General features: G+C 42.3%; 1 protein-coding gene across 1 annotated transcript; it reads right to left on the bottom strand.

Annotated features, from left to right (window-relative positions):
• Positions 1–7591: 7591 nt before the first annotated feature.
• LOC133114982 (apolipoprotein L3-like) lies at positions 7592–13819 on the bottom strand. Its single transcript, XM_061224687.1, has 3 exons — positions 13349–13819; positions 12451–12951; positions 7592–8730 (listed from the first exon to the last, which is right to left on the bottom strand). The coding sequence occupies exons 1-3, from the start codon at positions 13366–13368 to the stop codon at positions 7743–7745; spliced, it is 1509 nt and encodes a 502-aa protein (XP_061080671.1). The 5' UTR covers positions 13369–13819; the 3' UTR covers positions 7592–7742.
• Positions 13820–16562: the final 2743 nt, after the last annotated feature.

Genomic DNA, 16562 nt, shown 5'->3' on the forward strand with positions numbered 1-16562 from the left:
GTAGTGCTATCTATTATTTTACGCCACACAACATTTTCTTCTATGCTGTAGGCTACATACAATATATTATTTCATAAAATATATAATTGGAAGTTTCATCGACTGCACGCAAATCTGAGATGAACTTACTTCTCCGACGGCTCTCTCGGCAACAACACGGCTGTGGTAGCGGGTTTGGTCTTTTGGGCAACCTCAGCTGAAACCCAAGTTTAATTTCCTGCTAATCTGTTCATGCACATCTCCGCTTACCGCCCACTCGCAGTTGTGGTTTCTCATGCAGTAGCTGACATCCTGTTGAAGCAGAAGACAGCACATTCCTCCCAAGCAACTGAGACGTTTTTTCGGGGCAAATAGTGGAATGTTCTTGACTGGCCAACTCAATCACCAAATCTCAATCCAATTGAATATGAATATTTTATTTCATCTTGTGCTAGTTGGTCCAATTATTTTTGAACTACGGAGATCAAATTTTTGGTTCTTGTCAGCTGCTGTAACCAGATGTTTGACGACTCCCTGACACCAGTGTTGATACACAGTGGTCCTTCCCTTGTTACGGTAACAACAGTGACAACTGGCACTCCATCAAAGACTCAAACCTCACAATGTACAACATATTTTACTAAAAACAAACTTACATTTTACATTTACAGTTTTGTCATTTGGCAGACGCTTTTAATCCAAAGCGACTTACAAGTGCATAGGTTCTTCCACAAATGGCTTTGTTGGTCAAATTTGGGCATGGGGCTTTCTTTGTCCTTGGAAGAATGAGAAAAATCTGGCACTGTATGAGACATCTCAAATGAATTTAAGCGTGTTTGGCGACTATAATGGATTCAAAAATAATGTTTGATTTGAGAAGAATTATGTATATTGGTGTTACATTAAATACTGCATGTACAATGTCTTAAGAATGCTCTATTTCAACTTTAGGCTGTATTTAAATAATTATTTGGCGTAATGATTCAATTTGTGTCCTTGTATTCAGTCCTATATCAGTTCAGCTGCGGTAGAGAAGTTGCCGTCAGCTTCTGTGAATCCTTCTTAGTTCACTATTCACTTACGTTTATGTTGTTTTTCATAGTAAGGTATTACCCCTATAAATACTTAAATATTGTAAAAATATACATACAATGAAATAATAGTTCATTTCTGGAATTAGTATTCAAATTGCTTTGAAAAACAATTAATCTCAGGGGTTTTATTATTCATGTTTTAATTAGCCTGCTCCCACATACATTCCATTATTATAATTTTCCCAATAAAGTTTCCTTTTAAGAAGCATATTTACATTCATATTTATCCCATAACTGGTACATACCCGTTTCATTCTCAAACCCAAGAGCACAAAAGGAAGACCCTGTGTGATTAAACTGGGAATATTGGACACCTTTACTTATCTCACCGTGTATGGACCATGATCATTGTCTGGAGCTCTTGTCCAGCGCTGTCCAAACTAGAACTTCAGTTGAGCAGCCTCGTCTGACTGGAATCTTGTTCTGCCACAGTGCAGTGCAAGTTCAAGTTTATTATCACTGACAAGAAAAAGAGCATGAAAATGAAACCATAGGTGCGACAAAACATTATCCATTAACTGAAGTACACATTAAACTACAGTTGCAAAAACACAAAAACATTCAATGTCACATTCAATTGAAGACCATGAGCAACATTTTCCTATTGGGTAGTGCTATCTCTTATTTTACGCCACACAACATTTTCTTCGATGCTGTAGGCTACATACAATATATTATTTCATAAAATATATAATTGGAAGAGTTTCATCGACTGCACGCAAATCTGAGATGAACTTACTTCTCCGACGGCTCTCTCGGCAACAACACGGCTGTGGTAGCGGGTTTGGTCTTTTGTGCAACCTCAGCTGAAACCCAAGTTTAATTTCCTGCTAATCTGTTCATGCACATCACCGCTTACCGCCCACTCGCAGTTGTGGTTTCCCATGCAGTAGCTGACATCCTGTTGAAGCAGAAGACAGCACATTCCTCCCCAGCAAGCAAGATGTTTTTTTGGGGCAAATAGTGGAATATTCTTGACTGGCCAAGTCAATCACCTAATCTCATTCCAATTGAGCATGCATTTCACTAGCATGGGGCGACATGGCTCAGGCAGTTAGAGCAGTCGTCTGGCAGTCAGAGGGTTGCCGGTTCGATCCCCCGCCTGGGCTGTGTCGAAGTGTTCCTGAGCAAGACACTTAACCCCCAAATGCTCCTGACGAGCTGGTCGGTGCCTTGCATGGCAGCCAATCGCTGTCGATGTGTGAGTGTACGTATGTATGAATGGGTGAATGGAGAAGCATCAATTGTACAGCGCTTTGGATAAAGGCGCTATATAAATGCCTGCCATTTACCATTTACTTGCTGAAGACCAGACTGGAGGCAGATAGACCCCAAAACAAGCAGGAGCTGAAGAGGGCTGCAGTACAGGCCTGGCAGAGCATCACCAGGGTAGATACCAGCACCTGGTGATGTCTGGGTCATAGACTCCAGGCAGTCATTGATTGAAAAGGATATGCAACAAAATATTGAAAATGATTACTTTATTTCATCTTGTGCTAGTTGGTCCAATTACTTTTGGTCTCCTAAAAATGGGGGAACTGTGTAAAAGGGGCTGTGATTCCTACACCGTTAACCCAATATTGCTCTCTCGGCAACAACACGGCTGTGGTAGCGGGTTTGGTCTTTTGTGTAACCTCAGCTGAAACCCAAATTTCCTGCTAATCTGTTCATGCACATCACCGCTTACCGCCCACTCGCAGTTGTGGTTTCTCATGCAGTAGCTGACATCCTGTTGAAGCAGAAGACCGCCAGGTGCTTGTAGTGAGGGAACCATAAGGCGACCAGAGCTGGCAGACCGGAGTGGTCTAGCTGGGGAGGAGTGATTAAGGATTGTATGTAAGGTGGGGCAGTCCCCTTAGCAGCCTGAAATGCCAACACTAGGGCCTTGAATCGGATGCATGCGGCAATAGGAAGCCAGTGGAGGCCAATGAGGAGCGGGGTGATATGAGCCAACCTGGGTTGACTGGTGATCAGGCGGGCTGCAGCATTTGGGACCAGCTGGAGGGGCTTGATGGCACACGCTGGGAGACCGGCTTGAAAGATATAAAAACAGACACGTTTTATTTTACTTTTTCTTGTTTTTCTTGTCTCTCTCTTGGTAGATAATGGTGAGATATAGACGCCCTTACAATTGAAGCTTCATACTCATCAGTGTAAATGGTAAATGGCAGGCATTTATATAGCGCCTTTATCCAAAGCGCTGTACAATTGATGCTTCTCCATTCACCCATTCATACGCACACTCACACACCGACGGCGATTGGCGGCCATGCAAGGCACCGACCAGCTCGTCAGGAGCATTGGGGGGTTCGGTGTCTTGCTCAGGGACACTTCGACACAGCCCAGGCAGGGGATCAAACCGGCAACCCTCTGACTGCCAGACAACTGCTCTTACTGCCTGAGCCATGTCGCCCCACCAGTGTGATGCCAGGAATGCAGCTGCTGCCCCCAACACTGCAAACAGCCGGTCGGCCAGCGGGTTCAGCTCAGCCAACCACAGATCATCTGTACCTACCTCTTTGCAGGCCGTTCTTCTTTAATGTATTTGAATTAAATCTGTATCTACGTCACTGAGTTTTGGTAGTTCGCGAATCTGGTGGAATTTTTCACGTTCTACAAGTTGCCACCTTCCAGGCGTCTCTGAGACAAGGAAAGTCCTGAGCCACTCCCACATATCAAACATACTTCTCATGCACAGTAATGCAGTTGACTTTACAATGTTACCGGCCTTGTCTTTTTTCTAAGGTTTTTAATCTCCTCTCCCTGTCTGTTCTTTCCTATAGGTCTACAGACCGTTCGTTCTCTATACGCCAGATTAGCAGGCTGTAACAAGAACATTTTAGAACTTCTTACACGTGTTGAGAAAATGAAAGGAAAACATAGGTAAATAACTTGAAGGGATTAAGAAAAATCCAGGCGTTCTCAAAAAACTGCACATCGACATTTCAGATTACCATTTTATTACATTCAGCATTTGACTGACTGATTTTTTATTAATTTAAAACAAAAAAAAACCTGTTTTCACTTTGAGTGTAAGAATATTACAGCAATTTAGAAAGAGTAGCATGGCTACTGATTTTGCTTACCCAGCAGGTGAAATCCAAATAAACTACATTCTTAACAGTCTAAAATTAAATACAGAAATTAACGTTCCAGTACACAATATATTTCTCTGAAAGACAGGAAAATAATTTCATACTTATTACATTACATTGGACTTTATTTTCTGACTTCAGTGGATATGACAGGCACTGTAAATATGTTGGCAGAAACATTCATGAGAAAAACATTTATAGGAATATACTACATATGATTTTACTAAAGAATACACTTGAAGATTTTTCCAAGAAAAGAGATTAAATGGTTTAATTATTATATTTTTATCTTTTTGTTGAGAAATAGTACAAGTTAGCACATTTACATACATTAAATTGCCACATTGCAAATGTGAATGTTTTACCCCATCTTGTGCATTTTCCTCCACAATGTATTTTCCATTGCACTTTTCATGTCTAAAATTGATTACCAATTGCCAAAATGCTATTATTATTATTATTATTATTTAAATTTTGGATGTTTCCCTTTTTCTCCCAATTTGGTAGCCAACTGTACCCTTTCTAATCCAAATAGTGTCTAATCCAAATAGATCTGCTAACCCTGACAAGTCCCTCCCTCTGGAGCAGCGAGCCAATTATGCCGCTCCATGAGAGCAGGACCGGGAATCGAACCCCGGTCCTCAGTGTGCAACTGCAACAAACTGCAACTGCAAGGCCGTGCGCAGACATTTTGGGGGGCAGGGGCACTCACCCCACCGACGCGCACTATTCCCACCCCAATGTTGCCACACCACCGCCAACCATAATCACACACTATGCTCATAACATGGGACCTGTTGAAACTATACTGATCAATCCATTCCATAATCACACACTAGGTTCATAACATGGGACCTGTTTAAATTTTACTGAAACGCATTATTCCATGAAGAAACCACAGATTTGATGTAGACCTACTCTGACATGCTTGATACATAAGCCCCCTGAATTTTGTGGTTTCAAAACTTTTTCTGTTTTCATGTTCTGTATCATTCTGTTACTCTGCATATATTTTATAAATGAGATGGTAAAACTACTGAACAACAGTTAGATTTTAGTAACGTTTTTGAACATCACACTAAGAGGAAAAGAGACCACAGTATTATATTCAAAAGAACGCGTGCGCACACACACACGCAACATGCACAAGACAAAGCTAAAAATGTATTGGTCATACAAATCCACCCCCCGCCCCCCCCCCCCCCCCCCTAAACGTAAAGACTAAATGTAAAGTTCTACACGCGGGAAATAAAAATATAAGGCAGGATTACTTTACAGGGGGTACAAAATTATGTGGGGGGTCATAGTTGACCAAAGCCTTTCAGGTTCTAGTCAATGTGCGGTAGCAGTAAAAAAAAATACCAATAGGATGCTAGGATACATAGCCAGGAGTATTTATTATAAGTCCAAGGAAGTTATACTCACCTAACCTACTCCTGTTAGACCACACTTGGAGTACTGTGTGCAGTTATTGGGACCACACTATAAGAAGGACATAGAGGCACTGGAAAACGTTCAGAGAAGGGCAACCAGATTGATTCCATGTATAAATATAAGAGTTACGAGGATAGACTTAGGATGCTTAATCTCTTTAAGTTTAGTGAAATGAGGCTTTGGAGGGATTTGATTGAGGGTTTTAAATTTATTAAAGAGATTAACAAAGTCAGGTTGAAGCACGAGAGGACACAAAAGGAAATTGGCAAAGTATAAATTCTGCTTGATACGTGTTAGATTCTCTCTAGCTTTTAGGCAAATTAGGCAGTAGGCACTTTTCGGGGTAGGAAAAGGCGAACTTTACCTTGTTATGTTACGTTATGTTTCTTAACCCACTTATCAGTAGGTCAAGCTAAATTCCTGAAGAATTACTCATTGCCAAGGAAATCGCACACAATATAGGGTTAACCATAGATAATTAATATAAGCATCTGTCATTCATTTTAGCTTACATTTACATTTTTGTCATTTGGCAGACGCTTTGAATCCAAAGCGACTTACAAGTGCATAGGTTCTTCCACAAGTTAAAGCATCACATCCATAACTAGTAAAATACACATGAAGTGTTGTTCTAAACATACAGTCATCACAAGTACAATTTGTTAAATTGCCCTTATCTTCCACAGGACGGCAGGCAGCGATCCATGCCATCCTTTTCCCGTCTCTTTGATTGCTGCCGTACTTTTTATTGTCCGGTTCAGTCGTTCCACCATTTCTGGTCCTTCCATCCGCTTGTTTCTATCCCAGAGCGCAAACGTATGTCAGTTCTCCCACCCAGAACCGTAGGTGGAAAAGCTTTTCTACATCTGGCAGCCGAAGGGCTGGTGCTTGAGACAACTGCTCTTTTAATCCAGTGAAGGCCTCTTCCTCTTCAGGCCCCCACTCCAATTTTTCACTTCCTGGTTTCCCTCCTTTCAGCATCCTCTGCAACGGCGACACCAGCTCCCCCAAAGTCTTGTACATATGATCTGTAGTAATTGGCTAGGCCCATAACCTGTCTCAGTCCAGTTACTGTAGTACTGCAGTTACTGCAGGGCGGCCTGTAGCGTAGTGGTTAAGGTACATGACTGGGACCCGCATGATCGGTGGTTTGATCCCCGGTGAAGCCACAATAAGATCAGCACAGCCATTGGGCCCTTAACCCTGCATTGCTCCGGGGGAGGATTGTCTCCTGCTTAGTCTAATCAACTGTACGTCGCTCTGGATAAGAGGCTCTGTATTTGTCTTGCACATCAGCTGAGGGAGTCACTCCGGACCATGTACTGCTCTTAAGTCTGACACCGCATTATTACCACCTCAAATGTTTATTGGGATACCAGTAACCGGACTATCCTCTGTTTATTGGGATACCAGTAACCGGACTATCCTCTGTTTATTGGGATACCAGTAACCAGACTATCCTCTGTTTATTGGGATACCAGTAACCGGACTATCCTCTGTTTATTGGGATACCAGTAACCGGACTATCCTCCGTATCAGAGTAAAAAGTCCCAATAGTTATGTGAAATGAACATACATTTGTAACAAATGAAAAATAACAAAACACTTAAATCAAATAAATATTTTGTGGGTTAAACATTTTCGTTAACATTTTCTTTAAGCACTAAAATATATATGGTAATTAGCTCAATGGTTTTATCAGTCCTTTCTTCACGGCCCCTCACTAATCACTAAACTACCAAAAACTATGCAAAATGTAACTATCTGCATCATAAAATTGCATATTTGTAAGTTGTGCATGACGGAGATAATGTTGTTTTCATGATAATTAGACTAGCTTGCTTGCTCGCGAGTACTGAGGCTAGTAATGACGAAATTACAGCATGAAGGTTGCAACTGGCAAGACCTAGTGAGCCACTACATAGTTTTCTCACTGATATATAACATAAAATTCACCGTAAGCGAACTGTGGCTGGGGACGTGGGGCTTTTAAGTTGTATTTGGAAGTTGTATGTCGGACGATGATGGACTGAAACTGACAAAACCATATGGGGGGGTTGGACAGCGGAGTATTAATTTAATACAGTGTATTTTTACGTGGATACTACTATACATTTCCCTCTTTATATTTGATAGACTTTCAATAACAAATAAATAAAAAATAAAATACAACTAATACCAGCCAAAGAAAGCCAAGTAACTTTAAAGTGTGCCTTTTTTGTGCCTGGTAAAATGGCATCCGTAGGACCTCCTCACTCCTTTCGAAGCTCAATCTCCCGATGCACAGAGAGTGATAGATCTTCTCCCATGCATCCAGCTCGGTCTTCCACAGACTGGCCCTCCTGCGGATGACCTTTGACACATCGCTCTTGTCCCCATTGGCCAGGCTGATGCTGTCTTTGTAGATGAAGAAGATGTCCACGCCAATGAAGAAGGCGTTGAGGGCGATGAACCCCGCCCTGGCAGACTTGCTTAGGGCGAGGGGAGTGCCCTTAGCCAACTGCCCGAGATCGTCCGCCATGTTGGGAATCTTTCGGGCAGCATTTGACTTTGAGGCCAACTCTTTGGCTCTGAGCACCTTTTTGGCGGAAGCACAATCCACTAAGCCATCTATCCCTTTAGACACAGAATGTGTGGTTTTGGCTAAAGTCACAACACGTGTCGCAACATCCAGCCCATCTGGCACCGTGTTGGGTATAATGCACCTGGCCACTTGCTCCAGACACTTCTGCATAGTCTTCACATCTTCAGAGAATCTCTGGAAGATTTCATTGATCTTCTTCCTGTGGTGAGTGTTGACCGATAATTCGGTGATACCTGTAGCTAAGCTGCTCAAGCCACTGGTGACCCCCAGCCCAACGCCGACCATCATGAGGGTCAGCGATGCCCCCGCCGTGAAAGGGGCCAGAGCCAGGCCCGCGATGGATGCAATGCCTCCCACGAGGCTCACACTGCTGCCCGCCACACTGGAGATGCTGGCCCCCATCTTCATCCTGTCCAGCTTCACAGCTTCTTCCTCCAGAGCCACCAGGAACTGCTGCATCCTGGAGCGGCGCTGGCTGAACAGGCCGATGAACCGCTGGGCTGATCCCCTGAACAGGTAGGTCATCCTGAAGTGCCGGTCTGATCTGAGGAGGAGAGGTTTCACGATGAGCCAGGGCTCCAAAGCATTTTACTTTACACAATAGATCTCTGGGTAATTTGTCCACTCCCTTCTTGTATTACATTTGTATTACATTTATTTCCACAATATAATTCAAATACATCCACAATTTTTATTGACATACAATGCAGTCTGTAAGTACATGGACAGTGATGAAGACGACCATCAATGTCAACATAACGTCAGAGGGCTCACCACAAGATGCAAACCCCTGGCAAGCCTCAAAAATAGTATGGCCAGGTTACAGTTTGCAAAAACGTACATTAAAAAACCTGTAAAGATCTGGAACAAAGTGTTATGAATAGATGAGACAAAGATTAACCGAAAAAACTAAACTTTCTTTCTATAATGGACTTAATTAATTAAGATAAGCTAAGCTAAGATTAATTAAGCTTGAGACTAAATGCAACAGGCTGTCAATGTATTTGTTCCAACCAGCCAGAAACTGACCAAAAAAGTTATTTCAATCATTTCCCACTGCTGCACAGTGATTTATTAAAATCACTTTTTAGTTTTTCAGTGATTTTCTGTGACTGCTCCACGACTTCAGCCAATATTTTCTGTGACAAACACACGGCCTTATTTATAAGTAATCACGAGGCTATGGATCTGTGCCAGGGTGGTTGAAGTTAATGGACTTTGCCATTAGGAAAAGTATAAATGCAAACAGTTACACTTGAACTCCCATTTTCTGCTGCCCTGCTTCTGCTCTTTTCCAATTTTTACCACTTTTACCATCCATAACCATTACGTTAATGGCATTTGGCAGACGCTCTTATCCAGAGAGACATACAGTTTATTTTAGACTAAGCAGGAGACAATCCTCCCCAGGAGCAATGCAGGGATAAGGGCCTTGCCCAAGGGCCCAACGGCTGTGCAGATCTTGTTGTGGCTACACCGGGATTAGAACCATTACATTACATTACATTACATTATTGGCATTTGGCAGACGCTCCTATCCAGAGTGACGTACAGTTGAGTAAACTAAGCAGGCGACAATCCTCCCCTGGAGCAATGCAGGGTTAAGGGCCTTGCTCAAGGGCCCAACGGCTGTGCGGATCTTATTGTGGCTACACCGGGATTAGAACCACCGACCTTGCGTGTCCCAGTCATGTACCTTAACCACTACGCTACAGACCGCCCCCACTACATCAGGAACAAGCCGTTATCAAAGCAAACAAAACACCTGTTATAACTGCACCTATATCACACGCAATGAATTTACTGTAAAATGTCTCTGTCGACATTAAACCTCAGTCAGGATCAGGATGTACTTACCTGATGCTCCTCAGATGAGTCAAATGTTCATACATGTTCTGAATGGCTTTGTTGGTCAAATTTGGGCATGGGGCTTTCTTTGTCCTAGGAAGAATGAGAAAAATCCGGCAATGAATTCAAACGTGTTTGGTGAGTATAATGGATTCAAAAATAATGCCACCAACAATCATTCCACGGTCAAAGTCACATAGATCACATTTTATCCCCGTTCTGATGGTTGATGTGAACATTAACTGAAGTTCCTGACCCATATCTACATGAATGTATGCATTGCACTGCTGCCACACAAATGGCTGAATATTATACCAACTTATTCATGTGATTATCTAAAGTAAAAATGTTCCAAATAAAGTGCTCAGTGAGTGTATATTAGTACTATATGTATAATGTGTCATGAATGTAAAACTAATAACTGATACGGTCTGTATACATTAAGAGATTCAAAACACAATATATATTCACACATGCAGAAACACAGGGGAAAGGCTTCAACGGGTGAATGTCTTGGGGGAAATATTTCTCCTTACCTATAATTCATTCCAAGAAATGATATACTTCCTGAACTGGAAAAAAACAGAAAATATCAGCTGTGAAAATTGTGTCCAGTCTTCCTAAACCGATTTCCATCATTGATTCTAGAGTCTGTCTGCACCCTACAAATGCTAAAGGGCCATTCCATGTCAACTCCTCGAGGTAGCACCACTCTTTTTCTTAATCATGTAAGGGAGCGGGATCCGAGGACCAAACAGGATCAAGTTGGGTTCTACAAGTCACAAGACGTGAGATAACCACTGAGTTTTTTCTGGGGACGTCCCAAGAGACCAGGGACGCACCCCAGAGGAGGATGGAGTAAACCATAAAGGGACTCCCCGGCAATTTAGGCAATGAAGAGAACGACCTATAAGAACCGGTGGACAATTTTAATCTAAGACCTTTGAGGAAAAACTTATGACATAGGTAGCCTACGCAAACTGCGCCAGGGAGGAAAACTACGCAGGCTCCTACGTGTCATTAACCTTAGTGTAACACATAACAGATCGGCACTAAGAAGGAAACGAAAAAGCATAAGCCACCCGGGTATGAGGTTCATGCGAATGTAACCCGACTACACCAGTGACCGACAAAGACGACACAACCACGAAAACAATGCATTGTGACAAAACGCAATGCCTCCCTATTCTAAAGTAAACGTCAGATTGTTACCAAACTGGGAAACCGCACTCTACTGAAAAGACACATAATGGCACCAAGACCAATATCCACCTACAGATAGAGGAAATATTGACCTCTCCTGACACTTGATCAAAACTGTAGGCAGTCTGAACCAATCTTAATTACCAGCGGGTCTCAGTATTTCTGGGTCCACTTCAAGTTAGCCTAAAGCTCCTTACTTCCCAAAGGTAGCTATTAAACAAGACGGAATCAAACTATGTGGACAAATAGCCAATGAGAGCAAGCGTGCGGAACAAGGGTGCAATAACCTCAAAACTCTTAACACTTGGCGTAGACTGTAGGAAGCTGCGACCGGGGTCTCAAACTCCCAGTGGAATCCCATCTTCCTACGGTCTCTAACATTCGTGCACCAAAATAAACGTGAAAGTGAAGATGTCAGACTATCCTCGTTACCCTAAGTTGACAGAGAATTGCTACGTGTTTAGCTCCCAGAGACTCCATCATAATAGGTCATAAAGAATCGTCAGTCACACCTCACATAATGCACAAATGAAAATAAAATAACATGCTATGGTGAATGCAACAAACAAAGAGAAACAGGACTTAAATAGACAAGCACGCAGCTAACCTTGATCAGTAATCAGATCCCACGCAATTATAACCATTTATCAGCGCGAGGACATTGATTACCTAATTGTCATTCATTGCCAAAGTGACATTAATTACCAAAATAGGCCGGAATGCGTCAAGGATTCCATCTAGCGGTGCAGAAAGGTAATGTCTGGAAAAACTAGCCAAATCCCTACCACAACCATGACAGTTAATGCTGAGACATAGACCTCCTGAGAATTGAAGCTTCATACTCCATTTTGTTTAGCCATTTAAAATTTGCTGGTGTGACGATGAAAGACATGTCATTACAAAAAATGAGGTCCAAAATTTAAGAAATTTGTATTTACAGGTAATCTAATATGTAAAATTCATATCTAACCTACATCTACTTTTGTATTGGAGATATTTGGTTACTGGTGACCATTTTGCTAGGTCATATCTCCAAAAGTAAACAGTATTTTTAGTGTAATTTTATTTCTAAATTAGAGTCATCTGAGAGGACTTTCTCACTGTGTAAGGATAAACACATGACTAATAACATTAGCTGAGATATGACCCATGGAAAACATTTATTTGGCCATTTTTGGCTCATTTAGAGCTATGATTGAAACATTAAAAATACCTTTTCTGGAGCTTCTCACACAGCTCCTGGGAAACCCTCAAGTATTTGTCCAGCTGGAAAGCCAGCAGGTCCACGTTCACCTGGCTGGGCCGAAAGAATTTGCCGTCGTCTCTCTTGAAATGGAGCAAAAGCGGACAGGCTCCCCTGGCGGCGGTGATGACTGAACGAACGGCATCAGCGCTCACCCCCTCAGGGAGCTGGCACACCGGATTCTCCTCCTCGAAGACGGAGAGCGACGTGACCGCCAGCATCTCCACAGCCTGCAGGAACGGGGTCAGCTTCTCAAGCCCCTTCAGGGTGTCTTGGAGCAGGCATTCCAGCTCCTCCTCCAGCTCCTGGGCCCAGCTCTCCGCAGTCCCCTTTGTGACGTCTCGCATCCTCTTCAGCTCAGACTTTCTCCGTTGGAGCCATTCTGAGTGTCTGTCACAGAACTCCTGCACCGTGTGAATACAGCCCATGGTGTCTGAAATGTAGCCAGCAGCCAGCTGATCCAGTTCCTCCCTGCAAGGCATTGACTTGGTATTGAATGATTGAAGTAACAAGGAACAAACAAGAATTTTACACTTTATTCATTGAACAGTTAGTAGCTTCAGTAGTGGGTGGAAGAACCATACACAGTTACAACAGCCTGGCACCTCAATACCAACAGGAGAATACACTGTTTGACATTGGCAGGGAAATTAGGTACATTTAACCACCCACATAATCAGCTGAGCTGCTCATCCCACAAATGCATGATCCTGACAAATGGGACATTATTGTAAAGGGCAATTAACAGGCGTTCCGAATATAGAAGATATTTATACAAGATCTGGTACATACAATGTATTCTCAAACACAGAACAGGAAGACACTGTATGATTTAACGGGGAATATTGGACACCTTTACTTATCTCACCGTGTATGGACCATGATCATTGTCTGGGGCTCTTGTTCAGCGCTGTCTGAACTCGCACTTCAGCAAAATTGAGCTGCGTCGTCTGACTGGAATCTTGTTCAGCCACCTTCCGTAATAAAATATGAGCGAGTGCAGTGGAAGTTTAGTGTCGTGGACAAGAAAAAAAAAAGAAAAAAGCGAGAGCATGAAAATGAAACCGATGTGCGACAAAACATTATCCGTCAACTGAAATCTTCACATTTCCCTCAGTCCAGCTTCCTCATTGTTCGCCGCAAATCTTTCAGACCGTTTGCAAACACAGCGAACAGAATGCTAACGGAAGAAAATGTAATTGTTTGCAAACGTTCGCCTGTTTGCTGAACTTCAGGCACAAGTTATGAACTAGATAACGTTAGCGTTTCATCCGCAGATACTCTCATTCAGAAACACTGAAGGTAAAACAAGCGTGACAGCTACATACACTACACTCACTACACTATCATGCTTCCGCAACGGTAGACATACAGCAACTGCGAGTCAGCGAGGCCGGCAGACCCAGCAAGGTTACGATGGTATGGTCCAGTAGGGGTGTATGAAATAATTATAAAATAGGTAAGAAGGATATCTAAGCGTTTATACCCTCTGTGCTGTTATTTTCACCTGTAATAGGGAGGAGGTTATCATTCATTATGTTTTTTGGGGGGGGGGGACAAATTCACCTCTTCTAAATATTGAGGGGGACATGTCCCCCCTGTCCCCCCCTAAATCTACGCCCCTGATAACACTTATTCTCCATACACAATGACAAGGCAGATGTGAGCAGTGTAATCATTCATCATCAAATCAGGTATTTGCTATATAATGTCAGTATGTGCATTCTCCTAGTAGGGTGTGTTGGTTAGGAGAAGGGATTAGAAACTGTGAGATGGTCTACAGGTTAAGGGCGGGGGGTGAGGTTATGGTGCATGAAAACCAGTTACCAGAAATTAATTTGAGGGTCTTTAAGGGTTCTTACTTCTCCCCTTGGGCCAGGCTTCTTCCCAACCATGAACTCCCCAGTGGGGGGAGCAGTTCAGCACAGCCCCACCAGGTCTGTCAATGGGTTGGTGAGTATGGCTGTTTATATTTCCAATTTACTTAGCTATGTTCTGTTGTTCATTGTGTTACTTATGTTTCCTCCTGAGTGACCGGACCGATCCATGTAATTTTATTTCACATGTGGGTAAGCAAAATGAGTAGCCATGCCACTCTTTCTACATTGCTTTAATATTGTATTTTCTTCATGGTCATATTGTCAATAATAATAATTCATATTAATTGCAGCTCACCCATTGGTTACAATCTCAACAAATTATATATATTTAATTATACAACTTTACATTATTGGCATTTGGCAGAGGCTCTTATCCAGAGTGACGTACAGTTGATTAGACTAAGCAGGAGACAATCCTCCCCTGGACAACGCAAGGTTAAGGGCCTTGCCCAAGGGCCCAAGGGCCCAATGGCCCAATGGCCCAATGGCCCAATGGCCCAATGGCCCAATGGCCCAATGGCCCAATGGCCCAATGGCGGTGCGGATCTTATTGTGGCTACACTGGGATTAGAACCACCGACCTTGTGTGTCCCAGTCATGTACCTTAACCACTACGCTACAGGCCACCCCAAGGGACAGGTCCAGTCCATTGTCTCTATTTCTCAGTTTGCATTCCAGCCGTGCCGATATCCACAATATACGCACGGCTAAATGGAATGTTCACACAGCTTTTAATATCACTCTGTGTGTGTAGATCACCGTTATATACTTAACATTATCATCATCTCGCTGCTAGGAGCCTACCAAAGTAACCCAATCACCTATATGATACTGCTACTTTGGGCTGGTCTCTGAAAGTGAAACTTGTATTTCTGTTTGTGACTTTTTTAGGTTTCACTTTCCCAGAAACTCTGCTGTTATCAGAAAGCTGCTCCTCCACAGCCAGGGCCTTTCCTTCCCTCAGTGATGCCTGGAAGGCAGCTGTGCCTGCACATGCACACAAGTATCTTCACATTTCCATGAAAACATTATGCCCATGCGTCTTATTATGAACGTGTATTTACTGGTTGTTTTACTTTCACTACATCTGCACTCTCATTTGGAGAGTGAGCATACATTTTTCAAACATTGAGCAACAATCAAAACGATACATTCTGGGGACATTCAACTCTAGCCATGCCACTCTTTGTACATTGCTTTAATATTGTATTTTCTTCATGGTCATATTGTCAATAATAATAATTAATATTAACTGCAACTCACCCATTGCTTACAATCTCAACAAAAGGTACTTATATTTAATTATACAAGGGATAGGTCGCGTTCCAGTCGTGCCAATATCATAGCTGCCAACTCTCACGCTTTCGGCGTGAGACACACGCATTTGCACGTGCGTGTGAAAACAGGCAAATGCGTGTGTCTCACGCCGAAAGCGTGAGAGTTGGCAGCTATGCAATATCCATGATATATGCACGGCTAATTGGAATCTTCCCACATCTTTTAATATTAATCCGCCTTTGTAAATCACTGTTGTCTACTTTGTAGCCGAAATTTACCTAATGTTGTCATTATTTTGCCGCTAGTAGCCTAGCAAAGTAAAAGAAAGCAAGTGATTTTAAAGTGTTCTTTGACCTACTCGGGGATTTGGAAAGGAGTAGGAAAGGTGATGACCAAGATGAGGACCAGGGCCTTTTTTTTTTATAAAAAAAAAAAAAAAGTTTCAAATCAACAAATAAACAAACAACAAAGCAAAAGTGACCAAACTTAACTATCCAAATACCCCGATCATAATGCAACCCTCTTTCTATGAATGCTAATCAATAATATTGCAAAATGTTTGCACTTAACGATGTTGAATAATGGAAAACAAGGTTTTAAACTTTTTATAGACAAACATCACTAAGAAAAACATTAATTTCATTAATTAGTTGCAGTTGAATAGTGAAAAAAAACAGAAGTTAAGCTTTTTAGAATAAAAAACCACAGTGACTGTGAATTGATACAGCGCACAAGCAATTAACAAGCAGTCAGTCCTTGTTGCTGTCAGTGGCCTCATCTACTTGCCGTGCAAAGAGTTTCTTTTATTTAGTCAATGAGCTGTTCTTCCAAGTCATTTGATTTATCATGTATAAGTCTGGGCTTGGTGTCCGTGGATAGTGGGATAGCCTTTAATTTTTTTTTTAATTTTGGCACTTGCCTCAT

Source organism: Conger conger, chromosome 16 (genome assembly GCF_963514075.1).
Source record: "Conger conger chromosome 16, fConCon1.1, whole genome shotgun sequence".
Lineage (NCBI taxonomy): Eukaryota > Metazoa > Chordata > Actinopteri > Anguilliformes > Congridae > Conger > Conger conger.

Excerpts from the sequence above, each read along its gene's own strand:
- LOC133114982 (XM_061224687.1), bottom strand. The coding sequence starts at position 13,368 with ATGATCATGGTCCATACACG. Across the intron at positions 12,952-13,348 it reads ATGATCATGGTCCATACACG|GGAGGAACTGGATCAGCTGG; the intron begins GTGAGATAAGTA and ends AATGCCTTGCAG. Across the intron at positions 8,731-12,450 it reads TGTGAGAAGCTCCAGAAAAG|ATCAGACCGGCACTTCAGGA; the intron begins GTATTTTTAATG and ends TCTCCTCCTCAG.